This window comes from Coffea arabica, chromosome 6e (assembly GCF_036785885.1).
Source record: "Coffea arabica cultivar ET-39 chromosome 6e, Coffea Arabica ET-39 HiFi, whole genome shotgun sequence".
NCBI lineage: Eukaryota > Viridiplantae > Streptophyta > Magnoliopsida > Gentianales > Rubiaceae > Coffea > Coffea arabica.
In genome coordinates, this window is record NC_092321.1 from 468,922 (window position 1) to 491,680 (window position 22,759).

The following is a 22,759-nucleotide window of genomic DNA, read 5'->3' on the forward strand; positions in this document are numbered from 1 at the left end:
GGCACTCGCTCGCTAAAAAGAGTATGTAATATTTACGTACGTGTCAAGGCTCTCATTTATTTTACTTCCAAATCGCCAGTCTTGGTGCTGCCAAAATGTCAATCATGTGTCATTGACATGCATCACCCGGATCTTGGTTGCCCGGATCCGGTGAACATTCTAATGCATTTTGTATACGGAGAAGATGGATAGACGCGTATCTATTAGTTAGTACTAGCTCCAATTGTTGGCCGGGGCAGAGTGGTTAATGGCTACTTAAATTTTTCATACGAGAGGTCGAATGTTTTGCTTTTGCCAGCCAAAAATAACGTAATTATCATTGACAACTGTATTGCACCATTCCTAATAGTAGTATTAGCTGCCCACTAATTAATCCTTTCTGTTTGGATAGTACGTACTACAAAAATAATACATAGGAGATTCCCGCTTTGAATTACTACGTACCATAAACTACGTACGGAATTTCTTTCCAAGTACCATTTCATAAATCGGATAATTAATTAGTGAACTTGATCAGATTATTAATTAGCCTGGTCTCATATCCCCGCGCTAGAAACCACCAAATTAAATTAAATTAAATCCCTTGTATTTTTCCCCCCTTTTTGGTTTAATTAAGCACGTACTAGCTGCATCAGTATTCAGCTGGCTGCCATCGGATGGATGACTTCTTATGTATAGAAATTTCTTTTTCCTCTGATGTAAAATGAAACGTACATATAACAATAAAATAAAAAAAAATATTATACTTCCCGATCGAAATAAAGAGATTCATGCTAGCTAAGCTAGAATTTGTGATTAGACTTTCGCAGACGACGTGCTTTCTGTAATTCCATAAGCATGGCATAAAATAGTATTATCGTCAGCTTCTCACAAAGACAAAGCACAACGTACCCACCCATTCACATGTGTGCATTAATCATCACAACAAAACAACCACCCTTCTTGTCTCTTCCCCAACTTCCAATTTTGCACTTCATATATAGCCCGAGGCTCCGGTCGCGAGCTCTGTGGTTTTTCTTTCCCCCATTTTCTCTCTCTGTCAATTTGCTTTCATTACTTCAGGGGGAGCCAAATACTCTGCTAGCTGTACGTAATTTATACATCCTGCTAAATAATTACTGTTTCAGTCGCTGTCACAATATCTGAGCAACAAATTACAGTTGCATGCTCAGCTTCTTCTTCTTCTTCTCTTTTTTTTTACGCGTGTGTGTTGCTTAGAGATGTAATAGAACCGACCTAATCGCAAGCAGTTTGGTCAAAATCTTGACTCACACTCGATTTTGCATGAATAGGTCGATAATTATTCAAGTCGAGTTCGACTATTGATTTTTCAAACTCGGTGGCTTGTCGAGCCTTATCGGAGACAAAGTAATTAAATAAAAATTATATATTTAGTTATTACAATTTTACTCTTTTAGACTTAGGAGTTGTATAAATTATTAGAATTACTCTTTTAATCGAGTCAAGCATTTGAGTTCGAATAGTACCTCTCTACTGTCGAGCCGAGTTTAAGTATAGTGATACTTGCGCTTGACTCGACTCGATTACATCCATAGTATTGCTTCTACCTTGTGAAATACCAATATCTATAATCTATCTTATCTGGCGGGCTAGCTAGTTCTAGTATTCAGTAGTTAGTACTGTGCGAGGCAACTCGAACATATATACCAGTATACTATTGTACACGATAAGTCCGTCCCAATTCTGAAATGACTTTGGTTCTTATCATGACCTCGCTGATCCGACAGAGAGACGGTAGATGTTGCGAAGCCATGAAGTACAAGATCTCGGATGGAAGGCCATGTATATGCGTACTCTCAGTCTGTCAATACAAAGAGTGAAATCACGCCTTATTCTATGGCTGCATATCAATGATTTAACGTTATCACTTGAATCATACAGCGCCATTGGTTCATATGGTCCATGGTTTCAGTATTACTAGTACATCATTCCAATGGAATTTGGAAAAGCTAACAGGAATTTGGTTATTCATGAAGAACAATACCTTGGTCAATGAACATCCAATTTGTTGGAGATAAACAATTTCTCCAGTTTTCAATTACCACTCATGAATTTCTTGTTTTCAACTGTCAAGATGTGGGATCTAACTAGTCATACGAAGTGACTCTTAAGAAGAAAAAAAGATATTGGTCCCTCAGGGAAAAGACAAAATGTTAGCTGTGATTTCATGTATCAAAGCCAGTCTTTTCTGAAAATTTTACCGTGTTATGAATTGATATGTGTCTTATTATGTCATAAAAAAAAGAGGGGGGGGGGGGGGTTCTCCAAGAAAGCAAATCATGAAAATGTATTTTATTTTTAAAATTTCTAAATTTGATGTATTGGTCTTAATTTTTCGTAAACTTTGCATGGAGAAAAAATATATTATGGGTAATGGATGGCCGGCCTACAAGCTTTATCATTTCCCTCATGTACAAGCGGCAAAAAATGGGGAGCCATGGAAAAAAAACAAAAGCAGTCTTCTTCTTCTTCTTCTTTTCTCTTCTTCTTCCTTTGCAGAAGCCTGAATTTTTTTTTTCGTTTGCCCCAACCACCAAACCCCCTTTTTGTGTTTGATGATAAGTAGTGTAAGCTGGAACCTCCAAGGAAATTTTATCGGTATGTGAATCTGGCGGTCGTGTCAGGTGTCTAGGTACGCATGTGAGTGTATGCAACGTAAGGAAAATATGGAGTCGTGATTGGTGACCCCTATTAATTGTGAAATGCTAATATCATCTAACGGACACGGGCAACTAATCGGAATGGATGGAGGCTGCTGGGACAACAGAAGAGCCAGACCATGAACACTGCTCTCTTATCGGGACATCAAGTTCACGGGCAACTCTCGATCTAATTATAGAACCTAAATTTCGAAAGACATGGCATTTATTTATATGCAACCGGCCAGGCTGATGTCGTGGTTCCTCACAAACATGTCGGCTAGCTAGCAAATCAAAGCTCCATGATAATAAATGAATAATCAATGCTCCATCTCTACATATATTTATGATATTTTAAAAAAAATTAAATGAATTCGATTTCAACCATTACTACGGAAGAAAGAAAGCATGTTTCGGCAAAAATGTTTATAATGAATCATCGATTAACATAATTCTTATATTAATAATGAAATTCAAACACGCAATCTTTTACGAATAGATAAACTGTCCTTAATATTTATGATACTTTTTGTGATGTGATATAAGTGAGATTGAAAAGGTAGACGTGCAGATTAAAAAAATTGATTAGAAAAAAAAATATTTATAATAAACAAATCAAAAAGAATTTTTTGCAATGGATACTGGTGGACTTGTTTATTAGTCAATGAACGGTGAAGATTATTGCTGCGTGCCACATGCATTGACCCCTCAAATTTCGGCAGCAGCCCCCAACAAGATGGGAGGAAAGGAAATGTGTGGAGACCTCTGCGCAAAATGCTTGAATATCTTCAAAAGTAACCAGCAGAGTTCTTCAGTGAACAGTTAGGTTTGGACTTGGGACGTCCTTGCCGCCTCGGGTATAGGATCATGCGAGTGGAGTACGGTGGATAATCATCCTTGCTTGTTTGGCAGCACCAGAAAAATGTCATCATCTCAAGTCTTTTCTTGATAATTGTTCACAGGAGCAACAACGGTAGCATAGTAGTTGGCATTTGGCCATTTCGAGTAGTTTTCCAAGATTCGAATGATGATGGCCTGACTCTTCTTCCCTCGAGGCCTAGAGCTAATACTACCTGGTCTTGGAATGATATATGATCACCCCAACAATTCACCATCACTGTTAAATTAATTACTTGGCCTGTACTGTACTTCTTTTTCTTTTCTTTTTTTTAATCACCCCAACAATTCACCATCACTGTTAAATTAATTACTTGGCCTGTACTGTACTTCTTTTTCTTTTTTTTTTTAAAAAAAAAAAAAAAAAAACTACTCGGGCTGTTGTTAGGGTTGGTCACTGACAAATACTAGTACTCCAAACAAATTTGAAGAAGGGAATAATTTTCCTTGACTTCATCACTACATATCGAAAGAAGAATCACTTCGTTTAAAGAAAGTAATTTACAAGAATCATGGCATCAGTAAATCAGAAAAAGTATATATATATATATGTGTGTGTGTGTGTGTCAATCTCTTACCCCAAGTCATACTAGTAGTATTTTGCCCAAATGATGAGGCCTTCGAGAGGTTTTTGCTAAACACTCCAATTTACGGAGCAAGGAATAGTTGCAAAAGCAATAATATCAACTGCAGAGCAAAACATTTTAGGATTGAATCCCCCATTCGACCGTAGTTCCCAATTTGACTTTAGTTCCAATAATTACTTCGCCAATTGAAAACCAAAACAGTCAAACACTGTTGTACATCATTTTTTTACCATAGAAGTGAGTCCCACATGGTGCGACTCCAATGTGTCTTGTTGCCGTGTGCTATTTATTTACGTCATTTTTGTCTGTGATTGTGCACCAAACATCTCAGCTCTTCTTAGACGAGTTAGTTTTTACTTTCCAGATGAAGCGGTTTCATTATGTGTATATAATCGTGCCTGCTAGAAGGATTGGCTTATGCTTAATGACATCATTTGATCATAAATCGTTTGGTAAATTAAATAAGATGATTTTTTTTACCGAGCGCCTAGTAAGCATTTACTAGTACACCTAAATTACCACATAAGTAAACACACCAGTAAGTAATTGTTACCCCATCTCACGTTTATTATATACTATCTCTATTAGGTACCGACTTAGCATTTGTTAGCGCACCTAAATTATATCATATCATATATCTCCCCTACATAACTCTATTTTTTTGAAAATATCAACACTCGTCCTCAATTAAATAAGATGATAGAGGAGTATTAGCCCTTTCCCCCAATATATCTACTCCTTATGCATTTAACGCATTCTTATGGTTTAGATGTTTTTTTTTTTGTCGACGGAGTGGGTGTTCGGGTCAATTCAGTAAAGGCGGCCCGACTAATCCCACTTTGGCCCGGTCCGGCCCGACGCCCCAACCAGACCTAGCACGTTAGATGCACGGATGGTTTAGATGTTAATGAGCACTACTTTCCGTGAGCGCGCAATGTATTTTATTTTCAGAGTGGCTCAAGTAAGATGCTCATTCACTACAAGTTACTGGATGTTTTAACGTGGCTGAAAAAATCAAAATGTACGCTGTTTCCTAAATGTCAGAAATGGACGCCGAAGCCGAGCGCAAAAAACTTTTACAGACACGGGAGTCGTTTCGGTGGAGTTCCGGCCCAGATTAGGCTCCCATTAATGGGCTCACTCATGGGGTCACAGGTTTACAGCAGATGGGCGTGTACTTTGCAGAGTGATCCAATTGAGGCTACAAGTGGTTGAACTTGGGCAGGGCCCATGTCCACAAGTTCAATGCTGTTTTGGGTCGGGTCAAAAGCTACAAAACCGGCCCATGTAATTTCCAATTGTTCTTGTGTTTATCATGGAGCATAAAAGACGAAATTCCCATGAAACGGAATCAGATCTGCTGTCAACTTAGGAATCACTTAGCAATGGAAAGGAATTTTCTGACTTGTTCATTTCATTCTCATATTTAATATGAATCTTTTGAGTTAGAAAAGTCTCTTCCTCTGAAGAACTGAGTTTAATTTTTCTTGAAATCTATTTTTTACAAAATTCTAAGGGAAGTTTTTTCTAACTTTATATTAAAATGTCCAAAATTATTGGAATCAAGTTTATTCTCGTGCACCTCTTTGTTTTGTTAGCAATGAGTAGACGTTTTGTTAGTTTAATCAATAATTGATCATTATTTTTTGACAAACTATTCTAGTTATTTTTTTACAATATTTTTCTATTTCAATTTTAAGATATTGTTCTTTTAAACTTCTGTGCAAATATATGAGGATTTTTTTTTTTTTTTTTTTTTGGGCGCACGTCAAGCTTCCAATCTTCTCCTTCCCATCATGCCAGCATGTATCGTGTAGTCGCGACTCTCAAGACGCAACCCATAGAGCTAATTTTAGGCGGCCTTCTTTTCGTCGGAAAATTCTCATTGCAATTTGCAAGCAAGATAAACGGTATGAGTTTTACTGAGGAAGAAAATTTGACAGACAATTGTTTGGAAAGCAAGAAAAATTGTAACATTTTTCGTAAATATATTTTTCAATCACTTTTTTATTTTACATATATCAAATTATTACAATAATTTTTCTATAAAAAATTTTAAAAAAATGTAATCCAAACATGACCTAAACCACGCTAATTAAGCAAGTGGTTTATGAAAACAGTCGTAAAAGCTTTCTTCTGCCTCCTCAGGAATACAGGACACACTTGAGGAAAAAGGACAGATAACCCAAAAAATTTTCTTGAAAAGAAAAAAAAAAAACAAAGGGACGTGAAAGAGAGGAGAGAAGGGGGGGGGGGGGGGAGGGGGAGGGGGGACATTAACAAGGAAGAATAAAGGGGCGAGCTGGACGCTGGACTGGAGTATACAGGACTGTGCTAGCTGTAGTTTTGTAAAATTTGCAATAGACAGCTGGTGTCGTAATAGGCCTTTTTTCTTTTTCTGGCAGCAATGGCAGGAGCAGGATAAAGACGCTGATGACGTGTCAAAGTAGTTTGGTGAAACGGATACAGCTAAATTGCAAACAAAAAAATGGGAAAAAATATATATATATATATATATTATTTTCTGACCCATATTGGATGAAGCCTATGTATGTATACATGCCGGAAAGTTGACAAGATGCTGCATGCCCACCTCCTCCTGCTAATTTACTTTGTTTTGAAGGTAATTCCTACGTATGCTTGAACCAGCAGTCTGTACAAAAAATTTAAAACTCTCAAGCAACTGAAATTCCAACGAGCCTGAGAATCATGAAAGAGAAAATGACCATTGCGTTTGGATGGGAGATTATTTGAAATATTAAGTATAATGCTTTTTTTTTTGTGATGTAACATACGTGAGATAAAAAAATAATTATTTGAATAAAAATTACCTTGAAAAATATATTTATAATGCAAACAAACAAATTTTTGCCCAAATAATTGCCATCCAAATATATGTTAAAAGTTTATTACTCCTACATGTTTCATGTGATTAATTAAAAAATACAAGTATTTTTTTCAAAATGTCTTTTGAAATGTGTGAAATATGAAATTTTTTTTTGAAGATACGTACGAACATATATTGTACGAGTATAATATGAGCATTTATTTATAGCAATGAGTGTGTTTGGATTGAGATGATTTGAAAAAAAATAATTTGCTTCACAAATCTCAATCATCTTTTATTTTTTTCAATCACCATTTTATGTTACATACATCATATCACAAAAAGTGCTAGATTAATTATCTCAAATAAATCATCAAAATAAACTCCCATCGAAACAAACTCGTTAATATGTTTATCCAAGATTCCAAATTAAATTCATGCAGAATTTTGTATTTTGCTCTCATGAAATTGCAATTCAAAGTGAGGATAGGTTTGTGGGGGGGGGGGGGGGGGATATAAACATAAAGTGAACATAGAAATTACATACAAATATTCTTTTGTTTTCAATTGTTATAACGAAAAGGCAATAATATACATGAGCCGTACGTACTGGTCACTCTCTCTATCTCTCTCTCAGATTTTATTTTATTTTATTTTTTCCTTTTTTTTTTCTCGAGAGAGAGAGAGTGTGTGTGTGTGTGTGTGTGAGAACTGAAGTTAACATTGGATACACATATGCGCCTGCATCAGCAACACCAGCAGCAGCGGCATCACCACTCCACCCCTGTACATGCTGAATATTGTTTAAATTAAAAAGAAAAAAGGAGGAGGGTTTCGTCGTAGCTTTCCGACCTGGATTCTCCCATTCTCCTTCCAATCTCCAAGGGCTTACGCCGCTGGTTCATTGGCTTTGTCGATTAAGTCTTGCAACACCGCCTCTGTCTCTTGCTTAAGCTCTCGTTCGCTCTCTTCGGCTCCACTCCTGTCGTTCCTTTCCTAAACCCTAACTTACCTTCCCGCCAATACCTAGGGTTAGGGTTTCCCCAGGGAAAGAGTTACCACTTGATTTATTCGATCTCTGTTATGAGTTGCAATCCGAAATTCGTCCGATTAGGGCAGGGTTAACAGGGTTTCTGTGTCAGAGAGAGAGAGAGAGAGAGAGAAGGGGGTTGGGTGTGATTCCTTGAATTTGAATGGCATTGGGTGATTCGATGGCTTCTAGATTTTCGCAATCATCTATGGCCTTGGCGGTGGTGTCCAATCATCTCGAGGAGTTAAATATTAGCACTAGTACTACCGGTAATAATAGCATTAATCATGAGGATGGTGAGAGGAGTGTTAGGGATTCGGAAACTGCTAGTAGTAGTTATGTTGCTGGTGCCGCGATGACGACGACAAGCATGGCCTATTTGCCTCAGACCCTGGTACTATGTGAGCTCCGGCATGACGCTTTTGAGGGTTCCTTGCCCTCTGGCCCGTCTGACAGTGGCTTGGTCTCCAAATGGCGGCCTAGGGACCGGGTAAACTTCCTTTCCTTCCCCATCCCCTATATCATTTTTTTCCCTTGTTTTTCATTTTGTGGCATTTTCTGGCATGTACTCTCTTTGGTTTCAGTTAGCTTTTTGTTTGTATTTTGCTAATTACCATTTGGAATGTCGAGGAAATCAAAGAAGATTTTTTTTTAAGCTCTTATTAAATGGACTTCATGATTATCAAATTAATTACTGCCCATGCATACATATTCATTAAATGCCACATTTTGGTAACTGATACACCTTACTCGTATTGTATCGCGGTATATGCGATTTTTTTTTGCATTATTTGTAGCTGTTAGTCAAGATTTTGGAAGCCAGGTGGTGATTAGATACTTTATCAGTATCATTCTGCATGGTCCTTGGGGCTCACGTGGGTATGCATTCTGTTGATGAGATGTTCAGTTTGTGTGAAAGTGGTAAAGACTTTTATTCTTATGCTTTAGCAAAATTAGTGCGTAAGCAACTTTGAATGAAGTTTTATGTTTTTTATGGGTTGCGCCTAGGCTGCATGGCATTTAATGTGCTGTTAGAGATTTTGAGCCGGGGTCAAATTTGTTGGATGAATTATGTGGCCTAGCATAGCTGCTTTTGTGTGAATACTGAGCCATATGTGATGGTAATAATGATATCTAACAAGGTTTTCGGGGAAGATAAGTCAAAAAGAGTTATGTGGCTGGTCGTCCGATGAGTGCTCATGATGTACTATTTAATGTACTTTAGATTTGTAAGCATAATGATTAGTAATCTTTTAGCTGAAGGAGCTTCTCTTTTTGCCACATTTCAGACTTGCAGTGTTCTTTTAGCATGTGAATAGTACTTTATCTAATCCAACAATAAAACCAGCCTTTCACAATGTGTAATTTTAACCATTTTATTTATTATTTGTTTAATGCACTACTATACTTACATACATTTTCTTCAACGTGGCAAGAAAGATCTATTTTATGGTCAAGTTCTGTCACTTCTGGATGCACTTAACTTGCAGGCAAGGAAAGCCTATAATTTTATTCTTGTTAATGCGAATTTGGAATTTACTGCTGTTTGACACAAGTTCTGTTGCTAAATTTTCCGTTAGAAATTAAAAACATAATGCTAAGTATATCCGTTGATTAGTGGCAGTGGCAAGAAGGTGTTAGTTTATAGCAATTATGGATCATGCATACACTTCAAAAGGGAGATTGGGGCTCTGTAGCTGTTACTCTAAGTTTAAAGGATCACTTTATGATATAGCATCTTCTACGCAAAGAATTTGCAGACATCACGACTTCAAGAAGTTAACTTTTGCTCAGCAACAGAATTTTTTAATGACTTTGATTTTGAGTAGTCCTGGTTTTCATAAATAAAGCCTTTCCTACAAGGCTTCTTTCCAATATCAGGTCTTTTTCTTAGAGTCTAGGGCTTATTCTCCTGTTCCCATATGGAACATTGGGATCAGTGACAGTGATCTACTTTTTATTTTAAAACTTTCATCTCAGGAGATTCTATTTCCGTGCTATGTGACAAGGTGTTGTAAAGTGGAATATATTGTTGTTAACATGTTTTTGCATGTCCTTTGATGCCTGTTCAAATTAGGATCATTGAAGTTTGTTACTACAGAGGAGTTCAAAGTTCAGCACGAAGCATCTGTAATGAAGTTAGTGCTGGTTTTCTCAAATAAAGCCTTTCCTACTAGGTTTTTTTCCCCAAAATCATGCCTTTTTATTAGAGTCTAGGACTTACTCTCCTGTTTCCATATGGAATATTGGGATCAGTGATAGTAAGCTACTTTTGATTTTAAGAATTTCATCTTAGGAGCTTCTATTTCCGTGCATAGTGACAAGGCGGTGTAAAATGGAATATCTTCTTGTTAACATGTTTTTGCATGTCCTTTGATGCCTGTTCAAGTTAGGATCATTGAAGTTTGTTTCTAAGAGGAGTTCAAGGTTCAGCAGGAAGCATCTGTAATAAAGTGATTTCATAGGTTAGTGAAGACAAAGTCATGGAAAGGTTCAATTTAGTAACGTTAATAAAAGTAGCTTTGGTGGCAGAAACAGTTGATATGGTTGGTGATGGCAGGAACTCTAGATGCTGCATGTTCCCTTTGAACAATCAATTTAGTTCACTGGAAGTTGATTTCGTTTTAAGTTATACCATTTGAAATATTATCCTGTTGCCCAAGTATAGTTCCACGCATTCTCAATTATGATTTGCAAGGTTGTGAGCAAATTTGGGCTATTTTATTTAAGTGGGTGAGGTTCGTGCTTGTGGCCTCTAAATAAAGAAAAGAGACATTGGAAATTGGCTATAGAGTACACTAATAAGGCTTAATTAATCAAGAATGAAAGAAAATGTTATCTGATATTTCTCTTAATTAAAGAAAGATATTGATAAGTATGATACGGTTGGATGCATCTTGCATACAATTGGTAGAGAAAATGGTTCAAACTTTTTATTTGGGATAATTAATTGACTGAAACTTGGTAAATCCTTGAACACATTTTCAGAAACGAGGTTCTGATATATGGTTTAAACACGTGTGCTTGACTGACTGTTCTGTTTATTTGCTTCATGGTTCTTTTGCTAGCTGGTACTATGTCTTCTTTTAGTTCATATCTGTATAGATTCTTCTTCTTCTTCATCTCTCTCTCTCTGCCCTTTTTTTGTTACTGATGTACTTTGTCCATCATTGTTTATAACATTCATCGCAGATGAAGACGGGATGTGTTGCCCTTGTTTTATGTTTAAACATTAGTGTTGATCCACCTGATGTAATAAAGATATCTCCTTGTGCCCGGATGGAGTGCTGGATTGGTATACTCAATATCTTTCGTACTTCTCGTTTTTATCTATTGTTAGCTCTGCATGATTATACTTTATCTTCAGCCATATCTCATGATGTTGAGTTTTCACTTGTTGATTTCTTATACTGTTGAAAAATCTTATGAGAATTTTTCAATAAAATATGCTTTTCCTTCACATAATGATTAATTCAGTGAGCTTCATGTGATGTTTGTATGTCTGTGGATGCATACTTTAATGCCTGTTCTAGGAGAAGTGTTTTTCTTCAAAAAAGGTCAGCATTGGCATGTTTAATTGCAAGGCTTGATATGTATTTTCATACTTATTATGATTTTTTATTAACAATAATATCCAAAATGTACAACCATGTGGCCATTTGAACCAATATGAGAATGGAGCTTACCTTCTTTCTCTTGCATATTGGAATCTTCATTACTAGCGTGCAACGACTTGTATTATCCTGTTCGATGGTGTTTCTGCTGCTCAGATTTGTGATACTTTACACATCCTTCTTCCCTGATTTCTGTTTTCCATATATCTTCCGTATTTTATATGTTCTTCTAGCTTTAAGACTATATTTATGAGATATGCGAATTCTTGTAAATTTTTTTTCTTATTTCCAATCTATTATTTAACAAGAATTCCTCTCGGGATGCCATTCCATTGTGCATGTACATGTATCTGGCATTTTTTTTATTGATCCCATTCATGCAAATAAAAGGCTTTGTCTTATTCTCGTTTCCCTTTTTTCCCTGTGTTTTCTTTTTGTTTGTTTTGTTGGATTTTGGGGTAAGGATTTGGGTGGTGAAGAAAATTGTGTAAGGTGATTCACTCAAACTGGTATTTTGTGCCCATCCGGTGCTTGCTTATATTTATGTCCACCCTTGAAATTATAGTAGGTTAATATATTGAGGAGGATTGTCACGTTGTGGAATTACATTGGAGATATATACAGGCTCCTTTTGGAGACGCTATATTCAAGTTGTCCTTTTGTATAGCACTAATGAATATAGTAATTTATCTATCTTCTTTTCTTTTATGCAGACCCTTTTTCAATGGCACCTCAAAAAGCGCTTGAAACAATTGGAAGAACCTTAAACCAACAGTACGAGAGATGGCAGCCTAGAGTAAGGATTTTTGTTATTACTCTTTTTGCTGGCTCATGTCGTTGATTGGGTATTTTGCACATATTAGGTGATGATGTGGTCTGCATAACTTATATTCTTTTCCTAACATTCGTTCAGGCTCGCTACAAGATCTCTTTAGATCCCACTGTGGATGAAGTCAAGAAACTTTGTACAACTTGTCGTAAATATGCCAAGTCAGAGAGAGTTTTGTTTCACTATAATGGGCATGGAGTTCCAAAACCAACGGTCAATGGAGAAATATGGCTTTTCAATAAGGTTTGGTTACAGCAACTGGAGAGTTCTTCCCATGTCCTGTAATGGTTTTTTTTGTTCTTCTTCTAATTCTCTGTTGTATTTTAGAGCTATACACAGTATATTCCATTACCTATTGGTGACTTGGATTCTTGGCTGAAGACACCTTCAATATATGTCTTTGACTGCTCTGCTGCTGGGATGATTGTCAATGCCTTTGTAGAGGTATCATGATATGCTTTTGCATTTTATTTGCATAACCAGTGGCAGAGTTAATCTGCTTTTTGTTGATTTATTTTGCTAATTTTTTGCCTCATATTCTCACAGCTTCAGGACTGGACTGCTGCTGCTTCTGCTTCTTCTGGTCCTTCTGCTAGGGATTGCATTTTGCTTGCAGCCTGTGAAGCACATGAGACTCTTCCTCAAAGTGCTGAATTTCCGGCTGATGTGTTTACTTCCTGCCTTACAACTCCCATAAAAATGGCATTGAGATGGTAAGCTATAGTACCTTTTCCCTGATCCCTGTTCTTAGTTGAACCGTTAAAATTTTTTTTTTTAAATTAATATCAGTATTTTGTGTTTTTCCTTTTCCCCTCTCCTCTGTTTCTTCAAAGAATAGGTTGTACAAACATATCTTTTTGTAAATGAAAACATTTATATGCATGTACAGATACTTATTGCAACTTATGTATTTTTTATATTAGGAAAGTTAGTTGTTGATATCCATTTTAAGTGATACTAACATGCTAATAAAACTGAGCTAAGGTGTCATTGTTGTTGTTTTGTTGATGAATGTTTTATTATCTGTAGTTGTGTAAGAGAAGTTTTCGTTGTGTGTGTTTTTATGTTTGTGTTTGTCGCTTGCATCAAATCTTTGTGCTTGTGGAAATCATCTATCAAGTCGCTGTAGTTGGTGTGATGTGATGCAACTTTCTTGCGCTATGTACTTTATGTTGATTCTTGGTGATATCTTTCTGGGTTTTTATATGATAGTTATTTAGATATTTGTGTTTGATTTGACATTGCTTGTTTCTTTGTCTCATTTGCTGATGCCACTCACTTTCATTCCTTGTATGAAATATCTTGTCTTCCAGGTTTTGTACTCGTTCTTTGCTTCGTGAGTCTCTAGATTATTCACTTATAGATAGAATTCCTGGCCGGCAAACTGATCGGAAGACGCTTCTTGGAGAATTGAATTGGATTTTTACAGCAGTGACAGACACAATTGCCTGGAATGTTCTCCCACATGGTAGTGAATTATATATTGTGTTTTGCGTGATACTTTGGTGGTTCTTTCCTCTTCGATATGTATTTGAGCATTCTTCAACTTAAAAACCTGCAGATCTTTTCCAGAGATTGTTCAGGCAAGATCTATTAGTTGCGAGTCTGTTCCGTAACTTTCTACTTGCGGAGAGAATCATGCGCTCTGCCAATTGTTCACCACTTTCGCATCCCATTTTGCCGCCGACCCATCAACATCATATGTGGTAACTATTATAAACTCTTTACTCTGCTTCTATGTCAGTTGTTGTAGAACTGCAGAAAATATGTTGGAAGTATGATCCTTATCAAAATTTCACTCTGCATCTTATTCTCTGATTGCTTTATACACTTTAGGGACGCTTGGGATATGGCTGCTGAAATATGCCTTTCTCAGCTTCCAACTCTTGTTGAGGACCCTAATGCAGAATTCCAGGTTTGCCTTCTAGATTAATTTTTAGTATCTAGAAGTTTGTAGGATAAAAAGAGATGGGATAATCAATAGCATCATATCCCTTCCTGTTGTTGCAGTCTGGTTTAATTTTTTCTTTCTTTTTTGGTTTAAATTGTCAGCCTAGTCCATTCTTTACGGAGCAATTAACAGCTTTTGAGGTGTGGCTTGATCATGGATCCGATCTTAAAAAACCACCTGAACAGCTGCCAATTGTTCTTCAGGTAGGAATGTTTCCATCTCGAAATACCCCTCTGACTGAATTTTGGTTCTTTCTAAATTTTCATTGATGCAGGTGTCATAATTTCTGCATCTTTGATAACTCTAATTTTTTAGTTAATATCTATTGCCATCCATTGGCCAAATTACTACTTTTTGGCGATTGGTGTTAGTGATTACTTGATGTGTAAATTGATTATAAAATAATCCATATGATATCTAAGGCCTAAAGTCTGGAGTAATGTAGTGTCACTTCATTGGGTTTTTCAAGAACACCCTTCACATGATTAACTAACCACCCACTCTACTTTTTCTTCTCCATCAATAGTCATTCACTCTCACCTTATAAGCACACTTAGTGTGCCTTGATACTAGTGTGAGATCATTTATATGACCATATTATCTTCTCAGCTTGTTAAAACTGGTTGATCATATCATTTTACTGGTGAACTGCATAATTTGAAGGGTTGTGCACTGATGAGTATGATGGTGGTCACACACTGATGATCTGACTGGCAGTTTTATGTGGTAATGTCCATGGAAGTTCAGGAGAGATCATGCTGGCTTTATGTCATGAGTCTTGGGATGATGTGAATCATTTTGACCCTTAATGCTTGTGTGTACCCTTTTGCTTTTCTGTCAGTCATTTCTATTCCCTCCTTTGCCAGGTGAAAATTTAATCTAATATATGTCTATCCTATTGTAAGAATTTAATATTGACAAATGATGGGTAGGATCTTTTTAGTGACTGTAGTAATTGGCACTGGTTGAGATAGGGAGCAGGAGAAGGCCACAGCTCCAAACGATACAAATAATTGCCATAATTTTGTACTATTGCAGTACTTAAGTCCTCATCTCAACGACTCAACCTAGCCGCTGATTTTCTTTTTTTTTTGGGGGGGGGGGGGGGATGCAAAAACAAAGACATTTGAAAGCTACATGCTTGCATTAGATGAAAATTGCAGTGCAACATGCTCAACTCTTGTTTCCTGGCTTGGCCACTAGTCACATTGGTTGCTTGCTTTGAATTTTGATTTAATGCTAGCAACGGTGAGGGTAGTCTAGTGGAAATGGTCTGAACGCTATCATTGTATTCATTGAAGCAGCAGTAGCATAATCACATGTCATATTTGAAATCACAGTTCCTTGATACTTTCATTTAGTGAATAGATAATGCTGTTTATTAAACTGTTAATGGTACCTTGTACACCCATTTTATTCATAGATATGTGTAAATAAGTTTAGGTAATCTCCAGTTCTAGTTTTGAACTCCTATTTAGATTTGTCGAAGAATGTTGAGTTAAAAATTTCCTTCAGGTTATGTTGAGTTAAAAATTTCCTTCAGGTTTTTACACTGTCAAATTGGATCACAGCTTTCTGCTTCCCATATATTTTTGAGTTTTGTCTTCTTGGAGATAACACTGGCTTTCTTGTGTAATGTACGACCAACAATTGGTTTATTTGTTTTCAGGTTTTACTTAGTCAATGTCATAGGTTCCGTGCTTTGGTGCTCCTTGGAAGGTTTCTGGATATGGGATCTTGGGCTGTGGATTTGGTACTGATATTTTGCATTGTGGCAGTAAAATGTTTCTGTGGTTAATTAGTTTTTTGTTGGGTTATATGATGATATATGTGTATATATATATCCTATACTTGCAGGCCTTATCTGTTGGAATATTTCCTTACGTTTTAAAGCTCTTGCAAACAACTACTCCTGAACTTAGGCAAATTCTTGTGTTCATTTGGACAAAGATTCTTGCGCTTGATAAGGTGCATTCAGAAATCCTCTCACTACTATCATTTTTACTTCTTTCTGATGTCCATTAGCTGTTGTATCCTTAATTATGCTTCCCTTTGGCCTATCCCCTTGTTTTTGGAAGAGGAATTAATGTAGGACAGATGGGTCAGATGGAAGAATGAGAGGATCATGGCCTATGTCAGGGCTGTGAACAGCATGGGGGAACAGTAATGTTAGGAAATAAGAGAGGAAATTAGTGAGGAAGAAGAGGGAAACAGCTACTAAAGAAAAACTTAAAGATTCTCAGTCTAAATTAACATGAGAACACAAGTATTTATAAAGCAAAGAGCTTCCTAAAACTCCTATTTCCACAGGAAATTAACTACTCGTAGAACTTTTAGGAACTTACCATCTAACAATGACTCCAATTTTTACCTCATGTATTAAATAACTAAAAAAAAACCTCAAAGACAATTCTGGAAATTTCCAGTGACAACTAAAAGACCAGAAAACCCCTTAAGACCTAAATAATGGAAACTACTAAATCTGAGAATAAAACTATGAACTTAAATATAGACACCATTCTTGTTCCTAGTTGAAGTGTGAGGAAAAAAGCTATAATTTTGAATTTCCTTGAATTCTTTGTTAACTGCATCAGGAATTTGTAGCTTTTGCCTTGCATGACATAACCTGTCCCCCCTGTAGACATGTATGTAAAGACCAAAATACCCCTTAAGACCTAATTAATAAGAACTAAAACTAAGAATAAAACTATGATGAACCTAAATAAAGACACTATTCTGATTCCTACTTGAAGCTTGAGGAAAAAAGCTTTAATTTTAAAATTCCTTGAAGTCTTTGTAAACTGCATCAGCAATTCATAGCTCTTGCCTTACATGACGTACACCTGCCCCACCTGTAGACATGCATGTAAAGGGAACTTTTTTCTGCTTTTGTGAGTGAATTTTTTTTTTTTTTTTTGGTTTTTTTTGGGGGGGGGGATTTTTAGTTTAAGATCCATAAACGGTTATTTGATTTAGTGCAATTTCACTTGCGCTTGCATGTGGTGTAAGTTGTGCTCGTATTTACTAATGATTTATTGTGTCAATAGTCTTGCCAGGTTGATCTCGTGAAGGATGGTGGACATGCATATTTCATTAGATTTCTCGACAGTGTTGAAGCTTACCCAGAGCAACGTGCAATGGCTGCATTTGTTTTGGCTGTCATTGTAGATGGTCACAGACGAGGTCAGGAGGCCTGTATTGAAGCTGGTTTGATACATGTATGCTTGAGGCACCTTCAGGTTTCAAGTCCAGGTGATTCACAAACTGAACCACTATTTCTTCAGTGGCTGTGCCTATGTCTTGGGAAACTATGGGAAGATTTTGCAGAGGCACAAACCATGGGTGTGCTGGCAGATGCCTCTGCTGTATTAGCACCTCTACTTTCTGAGCCCCAACCTGAGGTTTGCTCTTTGCTTCCTTCTTGTGTAAACAAGGATTTCTTTTCTATAGAGCTTAGCATTTAATGTTTAGTCATCTTACTTCAGAAAGAACTGGTTCAGGTTCGAGCTGCAGCTGTTTTTGCTCTGGGCACTGTCCTCGATGTTGGGTTTGACACATCAAGAGATGGTGCTGGGGGTGAGGAAGATTGTGATGATGATGAAAAAGTTAGGTCTGAGGCCAGTATTGTCAAAAACCTTCTGAATGTTGTTTCTGATGGAAGTCCTCTGGTTCGTGCTGAGGTTGCTGTTGGTATGTTTTAGGCTGATCTTATTGGATGGAGTATCAGTGTTTATGTAGCTATTTACACAATGCCAACATCTCTTCTATAACTGAACTCTCTCTGCCCATAGAAATTGTGATTGGTGTTTGACTGAGTGCCTATGTGGTAGTTATAATACAAAATAGTTTCTGGCGGGCTAGACCCCATGCTGTGATGCTGGTTTACTTATTCTGATAAAGGATTGGGTGAACTGATTCACTTAGTACATCGCTTTTTGTGGAATATCCCAAGTGTATACTTCCTTTGTTTATGTTGGACCTACTGGGTTTCCTGCTCTCTAGTAAGATAAAACAGAAGTTATATGGTTACCTTTTTGAATTACTTTCAATGTTGGATCTGTTTTGCATGTGCTTGTTCCTGCTTGTATTTGCTTGTTGCATTTGTGTTGTTAAGTTGAAGTTGGTTTATCATTTAACTCATTTGCAGCTCTAGCTCGTTTTGCCTTTGGCCACAACAAGCACCTGAAATCTGTTGCTGCTGCATACTGGAAGCCTCAGCCTAACTCTGTGCTTGCTGCCTTGCCTGCGTTTGCAGTCAAGGGTTCAGGTAGTGGCTATACGACTCCAACACAATACATGCCTCATGGAAGTATTGTTCCATCTGCAGTTTCTCCTTTGCTCAGAGTTGGGGAAAACAGCCAGCCTGTAGTTCGTGATGGAAGAGTGTTTACCAGTAGCCCCCTTGCAACATCTGGAATCTTGCATGGCTCTCCTCTCTCTGATGATTCATCTCAGCATTCTGATTCTGGCATAGTGGCTGACTCCATTACCAATGGGGTAGTTAACCATGCAAGGCCTAGACCTCTTGACAATGCACTCTATTCACAATGTGTGTTGGCTATGTGCACTCTGGCCAAAGATCCATCGCCACGAATCGCCAGCCTTGGTCGTCGAGTATTATCTATTATTGGCATTGAATCGGTGGTTGCAAAATCAGTGAGGTCTACTCCTGGTAATGCCCAGCCTAGTGAATCCATGGCTAATGCCAGCACTAGTCTCACTGGACTAGCTCGGTCATCATCATGGTTTGATATGAATGGAGGTAAACAATCTTAAGTTTTACCTTATGTTCTCTGTTCTAAAATCTGGTTGTTAGAAAATGAAGTTTGCTGTTGCTGAGTTTCTTATTCTTGAGTTTGATTTTTCTTTTTCTTGTTAAAAGCTTTGGGACTTAGCATCTGTCTTCTTCTTATCATTCTCTAAGTCCTAATTTTATTCTTTGGTTGCTGTAGGGCATTTGCCTCTCACGTTTAGAACACCTCCAGTTAGCCCTCCTCGGCCTAGTTACTTGACAGGAATGCGGAGAGTGTATTCCTTGGAGTTTAGACCACATCTAATGAATTCTCCAGATTCTGGATTAGCTGATCCACTTTTGGCAACAGCTGGACCTTCTGGAGCTTCAGAACGCAGTTTTCTTCCACAGTCTACGATCTACAATTGGAGTTGTGGTCACTTCTCAAAGCCTCTTCTTACAGCTACTGATGATAGTGAAGAGATTATTGCCAGAAGAGAAGAGAGAGAAAAGCTGGCTTTGGACCGTATTGCAAAATGCCAACATTCTGGTATGTCATTATGCTGACCAATTCTTATTTTAAGTTTTAACTTTTGACTTTTCAGTCTTAGGATAATTTCTTCTTCTTCTTTTTTTTTTTTTTTTTTTTTGGGAGGGGGAGGATTAACAGCATCCTTGCCCTTTCTTTTGACAGCTGTGAACAGACTACGTGATCAAATTGCCAGTTGGGATGCAAAATTTGAGACAGGTACCAGAACTGGTTTGCTGCAGCCCTTTTCTCCAGTCGTGGTTGCTTCAGATGAGAGTGAGACAATCAGGTAGAGCAAGTTTATTCTGCCTTCTAGTTTGATATATCTGTTGCACATTGCTTTTCATGACGAATTCGCATAGCTAGCAGGCAGAGATATTTGGTCACTGTGATTTCCATACTTATGAATTGTATTGTTATCCTAGCAAGTTGCACTGTGGACTGAGGATGTCCATATGACAGCAACTTGCTTATCCAGGTTGTCATGCATATGCTATTTTTTGCGTACTTGGATATTCAAAATGCTAGATGTGATGAAAAATGTTTTATGTGCATGGTTATGGGTCGGTTTAGAAGCTTTTGTTTTTTATTTTTCTTTTTGGGGTACAATGTGTTCATGAAGTTCTTTCTTTCCTGCGGTATATTCTCATTTTTCTTGTTTGATAAATTTTGTTTTCTGTTGTATGTGATTTTGATCATTTTTCCATTCTTTGGCATATTACAGTGGCTTAAGAGGTGAAACTTGGATCATGAAAATGTTTCGACATCTTTTTACTTTTGTGCATGACAATTCAATTACTTCATGTTTGTGTCATAGAATCTGGAATTACGAGGAATCTACACTACTGAACAGTTTTGAGAATCATGATTACCCTGACAAAGGAATTTCAAAGCTGTGTCTTGTGAATGAACTTGATGAGAGCTTGCTGCTTGTTGCTTCAAGTAAGTCTCTTACTGAGCAAGTCTTAAGCAGGTCATATATGCCTGACTTTTTAGAATTGAATATACTATTAAACTTTACGCAGGTGATGGAAATGTCCGGATTTGGAAGGATTATACTTCAAAAGGTCAACAAAAACTGGTTACTGCACTCTCTTCGATTCAAGGTCACAGGCCAGGCGTGCGGAGTGTGAATGCAGTAGTCGATTGGCAACAGCAGTCTGGATGTCTGGTACATTTTCCAACTTTCAATGTATCATAAACTTCCATGGGATGAGTGGCTGGGTTCAAGTTCACTGATGTGCATGGGCTGGCTTGCACGCCTTTTACTATTGTTATCTCTTGTTTGTCCCACAGTTTCTGATACATCAATTGGTTGATTTGTGAACAGTTTGCTTCGGGTGAAGTGTCATCTATCATGGCATGGGATCTGGATAAGGAGCAGCTTGTAAATACTATCCCATTATCCTCAGATTGCAGCATTTCAGCACTGGTGAGTTCTGTTGCAATTCTTATCCTGTTGAGTGAAATGGTATTGTTCCCTTGTGATTTTTTATTATTATTATTTATCTCAACAGATTTTTTTAACCCTGAATCTGGATACAGCTTGTTGGACATTTTTGTCTTGTGACATATCTAACTAGCATATATGACCATGACATTACAGTCTGCTTCTCACATTCATGGGGGCCAGTTCGTGGCTGGTTTTTCGGATGGATTTGTGAGATTATATGACACTCGGACACCTGAAATGTAAGAATTGGTTAGACATTCTTTACATTTTTTCAGTTTTAAGGGCGAGAAGAATTATCTTCAATGCTTTCCACTTTCTTTTGGTTTGAAAAGCTATGCTTCTGTGATATAAATTGTTTCAGTATCTGCTTGAGATATTGAAATAATTTCACCAGGAAATCTCTGGTCTCATTCATAAACTTAAAACATGTTATAAGAAACAAATGTTTGTGAAAGTTAGCATGTTGCGTTTTTTCTATCTTGTTTTCAACTGCACGTGTTTTTTTTTCTTCTTTTGACTCTGCAAATGTTTAGAGAGATTTCTTTTCTATGGCTTTGCACTTCATACCTGACATTGTATTGATATCTATTGTTTAGGCTTGTTTCTGCAACACAACCGCATACACAGAGATTAGAAAAAATTGTGGGAATTGCCTTTCAACCTGGACTTGAGCCAGGAAAGGTAAAATGCATACTCCTATCTGCTGCTACTACTTCCTAGTGAATGAGAAATCATATTCAAATCAGTTATTTACCTCAGATCAGCATAAACTCTTGTACCATTTTTTTTTTTTGGGCTCAGATTGTGAGTGCCTCGCAAGCTGGCTATATTCAGTTCCTTGATTTGAGACATCTCAGGGATACGTATCTCACAATTGATGCTCACCGGGGTTCACTTACTGCTTTAGCTGTCCATCGACATGCTCCCCTTATTGCTAGCGGCTCCGCAAAGCAGCTTATCAAAATCTTCAACTTGGAAGGAGAGCAATTAGGCAGCATTCGATATTACCCAAGTTTCATGGCCCATAAGATTGGGTCTGTTAGCAGCCTTACCTTCCATCCTTATGAAGTGTTGCTGGCTGCTGGCACTGCAGATGCTTGCGTTTCTATTTATGCTGATGCGACATCTACTGCAAGATGAGGATACTTGTAATGGCTTTATGAGACTTTCCTTACTGGTGGCTGATTGAAGATAAAAGAGTTCTTCAACAGAAGGATCTTTGGTGCAAATGAAGCGTAGAATGACAATTTGCTCCTTTTTGCAGTGAATGTGCTTAAAATACAAAATGACACCACTGCCTTGGAAGATGTATGTTACATATTCATTAAGTCTCTGCATTTAGAGGGTTGCCCAAAATTGGGAGCATCATCGCATTCATTGGAGGCTTTGGCAAATAATCAAAATACGTAGGTAAAAGAAAGGTGTAAATATTCTCTATTCTTCTGCTTCCTTTCTGCTTAGCTTGCACCTTTTGATATTTAGTACCTAATCTCTCCCTTTTGTTTCCATCATGGTCTGCTCATCTGAGACCTTTGTTCAATTTGTACAGAATTAACTAAGTTTTCATTAATATAAATTAAATTGGTTGTAAGCAGTTATCGGTTGTATTCCCCTTCCAAGAACCGTTTACATCTTATGGTTTGGTTCTAT

At 37.3% G+C, this 22,759-nt stretch overlaps 1 protein-coding gene across 3 annotated transcripts; it reads left to right on the forward strand.

Annotated features, from left to right (window-relative positions):
• Positions 1-7,516: 7,516 nt before the first annotated feature.
• Positions 7,517-22,703, forward strand: LOC113696178 (regulatory-associated protein of TOR 1-like). Of its 3 annotated transcripts, none has more exons than XM_072054172.1 (23): positions 7,517-8,491; positions 11,194-11,296; positions 12,329-12,411; positions 12,529-12,687; positions 12,772-12,888; positions 12,991-13,157; positions 13,758-13,912; positions 14,006-14,150; positions 14,281-14,359; positions 14,497-14,598; positions 16,065-16,148; positions 16,253-16,363; positions 17,443-17,796; positions 17,896-18,085; positions 18,543-19,157; positions 19,348-19,677; positions 19,822-19,945; positions 20,474-20,598; positions 20,682-20,827; positions 20,987-21,088; positions 21,263-21,348; positions 21,706-21,790; positions 21,911-22,703. In XM_072054172.1, exons 1-23 carry the CDS (start codon positions 8,165-8,167, stop codon positions 22,247-22,249), a joined length of 4,128 nt encoding a protein of 1,375 aa, XP_071910273.1. In that variant the 5' UTR covers positions 7,517-8,164; the 3' UTR covers positions 22,250-22,703. The 3 variants fall into 3 exon arrangements, with proteins under 3 accessions (XP_071910273.1, XP_071910272.1, XP_071910271.1); XM_072054171.1 differs by having other exon boundaries at positions 7,723-8,491; positions 19,783-19,945; XM_072054170.1 differs by having other exon boundaries at positions 7,723-8,491; positions 19,348-19,676; positions 19,779-19,945.
• The last annotated feature ends 56 nt before the right edge of the window (positions 22,704-22,759 follow it).

What these genes read in the sequence shown, in the direction of transcription:
- LOC113696178 (XM_072054170.1), top strand. Translation starts at nt 8,165, where the DNA reads ATGGCATTGGGTGATTCGATGGCTTCTAGATTTTCGCAATCATCTATG. An exon ending in TCGTGCTGAGGTTGCTGTTG is followed by an intron (nt 18,086 to 18,542) that starts GTATGTTTTAGG and finishes ACTCATTTGCAG; the next exon opens with CTCTAGCTCGTTTTGCCTTT. An exon ending in CTGGACTTGAGCCAGGAAAG is followed by an intron (nt 21,791 to 21,910) that starts GTAAAATGCATA and finishes TTTTGGGCTCAG; the next exon opens with ATTGTGAGTGCCTCGCAAGC.